This window comes from Sinocyclocheilus grahami, unplaced genomic scaffold (assembly GCF_001515645.1).
Source record: "Sinocyclocheilus grahami isolate Dianchi unplaced genomic scaffold, SAMN03320097.WGS_v1.1 scaffold1335.1, whole genome shotgun sequence".
Taxonomy (NCBI): domain Eukaryota; kingdom Metazoa; phylum Chordata; class Actinopteri; order Cypriniformes; family Cyprinidae; genus Sinocyclocheilus; species Sinocyclocheilus grahami.
This window is the reverse complement of record NW_015506514.1, coordinates 252,060-255,321: the sequence shown is the minus strand read 5'-3', so window position 1 is coordinate 255,321 and position 3,262 is coordinate 252,060. Positions and strand designations below refer to the sequence as shown.

At 35.8% G+C, this 3,262-nt stretch overlaps 1 protein-coding gene across 1 annotated transcript in view; it reads left to right on the top strand.

Annotated features, from left to right (window-relative positions):
• Nucleotides 1–733, top strand: part of LOC107569334 (calcium-responsive transactivator-like) — a 4,300-nt gene extending 3,567 nt beyond the window's left edge. Inside the window, exons 2-4 of the mRNA XM_016255409.1 lie at nucleotides 89–208; nucleotides 301–485; nucleotides 573–733. Coding sequence (XP_016110895.1) covers nucleotides 89–208; nucleotides 301–485; nucleotides 573–599 — 332 coding nt within the window. The 3' untranslated portion in view covers nucleotides 600–733. The remainder of the gene's footprint in view (nucleotides 1–88; nucleotides 209–300; nucleotides 486–572) is intronic.
• Nucleotides 734–3,262: the final 2,529 nt, after the last annotated feature.

Here is a 3,262-nt window from a genome sequence, read left to right as displayed (position 1 = left end):
ATATATATATATATATATATATATATATATATATATTATTAGTATATATTCAGTTCTCCCTTCATGCATGATCTCAATTATGTTTCAGGAAACTATCAGTACAGCCAACAGCAGACACAGTACCAACAAGGCTCTGGGACGCACCAGACATTCAGCCAACAGCAGTATCCATCCCAAGCCGGCTACAGCGCTCAGCCTCAGGGATACGGTAACAGACTACATCAGATTACATCGATTTCATTCAGTATTAATTGATCCCTACAGAAGCAATATACAGACTTGTGCTGTTTGGCTCTGAAGGTGCAGGGCAGGGCAGCTCATCCCAGTATCCTCAGTATCAGCAGGGCCAGAGTCAGCAGTACCCATCATACCGCTTCATTCAGCCAAGACCAGCCGCCCCGTCACAGAGGTCCTACCCTTTTGAACAGGTGAACACCATGACCGTCCTGTACAATGACAAAGTGACCCAGCCCAGTAATGAGAGGGTCAGTTCACCCATCAGATTTCATCCAATGTCTGATGTCTTTTATTAAATGCCATTATGTATTTATTTTTTATTTTTCTCCACAAAGGGTCAGTATGGAAACTATCAGCAATAAAGAGACATGGCTAATGTTTGGGGCAGTTTTTTGTGTACATCCCTCTTTACTCTGGATGCTGGAAAAACAGAGGATTCTCCACCAGCCCTGTCTCACAGGCTTGCTACGGAATCAGAATTAAACTCTATAAACAGAAACAAATAAATTAGATTTTTTACAAGGGTCTGGAGTTTATTTTTTAATCCTACTTTTATCATACAGGAGATATTATTTTCTCTACCAGCACACTGAAGTCTTGGATACTTTAGCTTTTTTCTGTAATTATTTGTTTATTTTGGACTGTTAGTTTTGTCGATTGTCTGAATGGGTGGATGAATGGATTAATGTTCTGATAGCACAAATGGAAATACTGATGTTTATTTTGTTATTTATTTAGTTTTGTTTATTTCAGTTTTAAATACTGTAATCATACATTTTAATCGAAGGGAACGCAAAATTGCAGACAAATAGCCAAAGTTCAAATTTACACATAATAAGTTGTATATAGATTTCTTTATTGGAATCCTCATACACATTTATATAGTATGGTGTTCTTCAACAGTTTACCACGTGACATGCCAGTGTGATGTTGTTCTCATCATGTTTTAGGGGACTGAATGTTTAGGATGTAGACATTTTCATGCTTTACTGTTGCTCTGGCACCGTATACTGCATACTCAAACCTAAAAAATTAAAAAAAAATTAATGGGGGGTTAAAGATGGATTCACCCGTAAGGGGACAGCACACAAAAATTGTGGCAAATTGACATTAAAGACAATTATCACTGGCTGTTAAACAGCTTTTATACCATACTGCACAAATAATCTGTGACAATCGTGGGATACGTGTGTTTACTTAGCAAACTGTACGGTTTAGCTGTAATTTGATTACTGATATTGCGTATGCATATGTAGTATATACACTTCAATTGTGCTAACTAGATGTTTTCACATAAAAGACATTTGTGATCATTTGAACAAATATCTTACATCTCCATCTTCACTGTTCTGTAATATATGGACTTTTATGAAATTCATAAAAATAAAAAATAAATAAATTTTCATCCCTTTCCTTCACCTTAGCACTGGTTTCCTTGTGTTCTGTGACAGTGTACGGATTTTTGCAGATAAGCACAAGTCAAGGTGCGATGGCAAACAGAACCAGATTTCAATGGATCCATTATGATTTACTATACACACCAAAAACATAAAATAAGGCTTTCACATAATGATGTGTTTGAAGTCAGTGATGAACAGTTCTTCTGTGAGAGTGAATGCGTGTGTCGTCTGATCTCTACGTACAGTGCTGGTAGACATATTAGGAACAAACTATATTCCTTCCTATTTTTTCAGTCTATTTTACTTTAGAATTTAGAATTTATTCTACAAATTCCTTCAAAATAAAACTGTTTTAAAATAAGCTATTTACCTCATCCAGCAGTTTTTCTTGTTTTTCTCAAGGAGCTGAAAGCTGCAGGTATACACTATACCTATTCTAGTCTCGTTGCAAACACACTCTCATAAAAGTTCATAACTATTTTACATTTTGGCATATTGGTGGGTAATTAATGTGAATTTGTATAATCTCAGCGTTCTCATATGATCTACTTACCTGAAGCTGATTGGTGTTTGTTATGCTAATGGCTGTTGCTCGAAAGAGGAAGCAGAGAGGGAAATAATTGCTGACAGTAATACTCACTAGGCTGTTGAATTTTTAACAAAATATATAGCAAATACTTAAAAGTAGTTAATAACATGCAACAGCGCAACATATAGCATTTTCTGCAAGTACTGTATTTAACAGTGTGTCTGAGGTAGTCCCTCCCCGCTTCGATTTCATTGGCCGACTCACCTGCCGTTCTGCTCTCATTTTTGAAAAACACTTCATACATTCAGTAAAATCACTTTGACAACAGTTTCATAAAAATCATAGTAAAATTGTGAAGCATTGAGAAAATTATATTATTAATGATATTCTTGCATTTTTCAGTCTTTGTATGGACTGTTGTAAGTGACAAATGAAAATCAGGAAGTGTACAACTCTTTATTTGTTTACAACTGTTTACCATGAACGTTAATGGACAATTAATTTACAGTAAATGGCTCTCCTTAAATATTAAACAATCAGAAAATTGAAAACATACTGTACATCTTTCTGAGGGTTTTTAATTGTAAACTCATTGTCAAAATTATTTCCTTCAGAATTCAAAGGGGTCATATGATGCGATTTAAATTTTTCGTTTTTGTTTGAAGTGTTACAAGCTTTTGGTGCATAAAGAAGATCTGTAAAGTTGCAAAGACTAAAAATCCAAAGAGATATTTTTTATAAAAGTTAAGAGTCAACCACGCCTACCTAAAACAGCTCGTTCTAACACGCCCCCACATATCTATGTCACGATTTTGGGAAGATTTGCATAACGCCGCCCAAATGTTCACGCAAAGAAAGAAGGTGTAACTTTTATTCTCGCTGTAGTATTGTTGCTGCTGCCATGTCCTGAAGACGCTGTGTGTTTCGTTGTGAAAGCGAAACTACTTAGTTTGGTCTTCCAAAAGAGGACGATATCTGCTTCATCATGCCTGGAGCTGATCCGTGCTGGTAGCTGAGGAATATACACACCAAAAACATAAAATAAGGCTTTCACATAATGATGTGTTTGAAGTCAGTGATGAACAGTTCTTCTGTG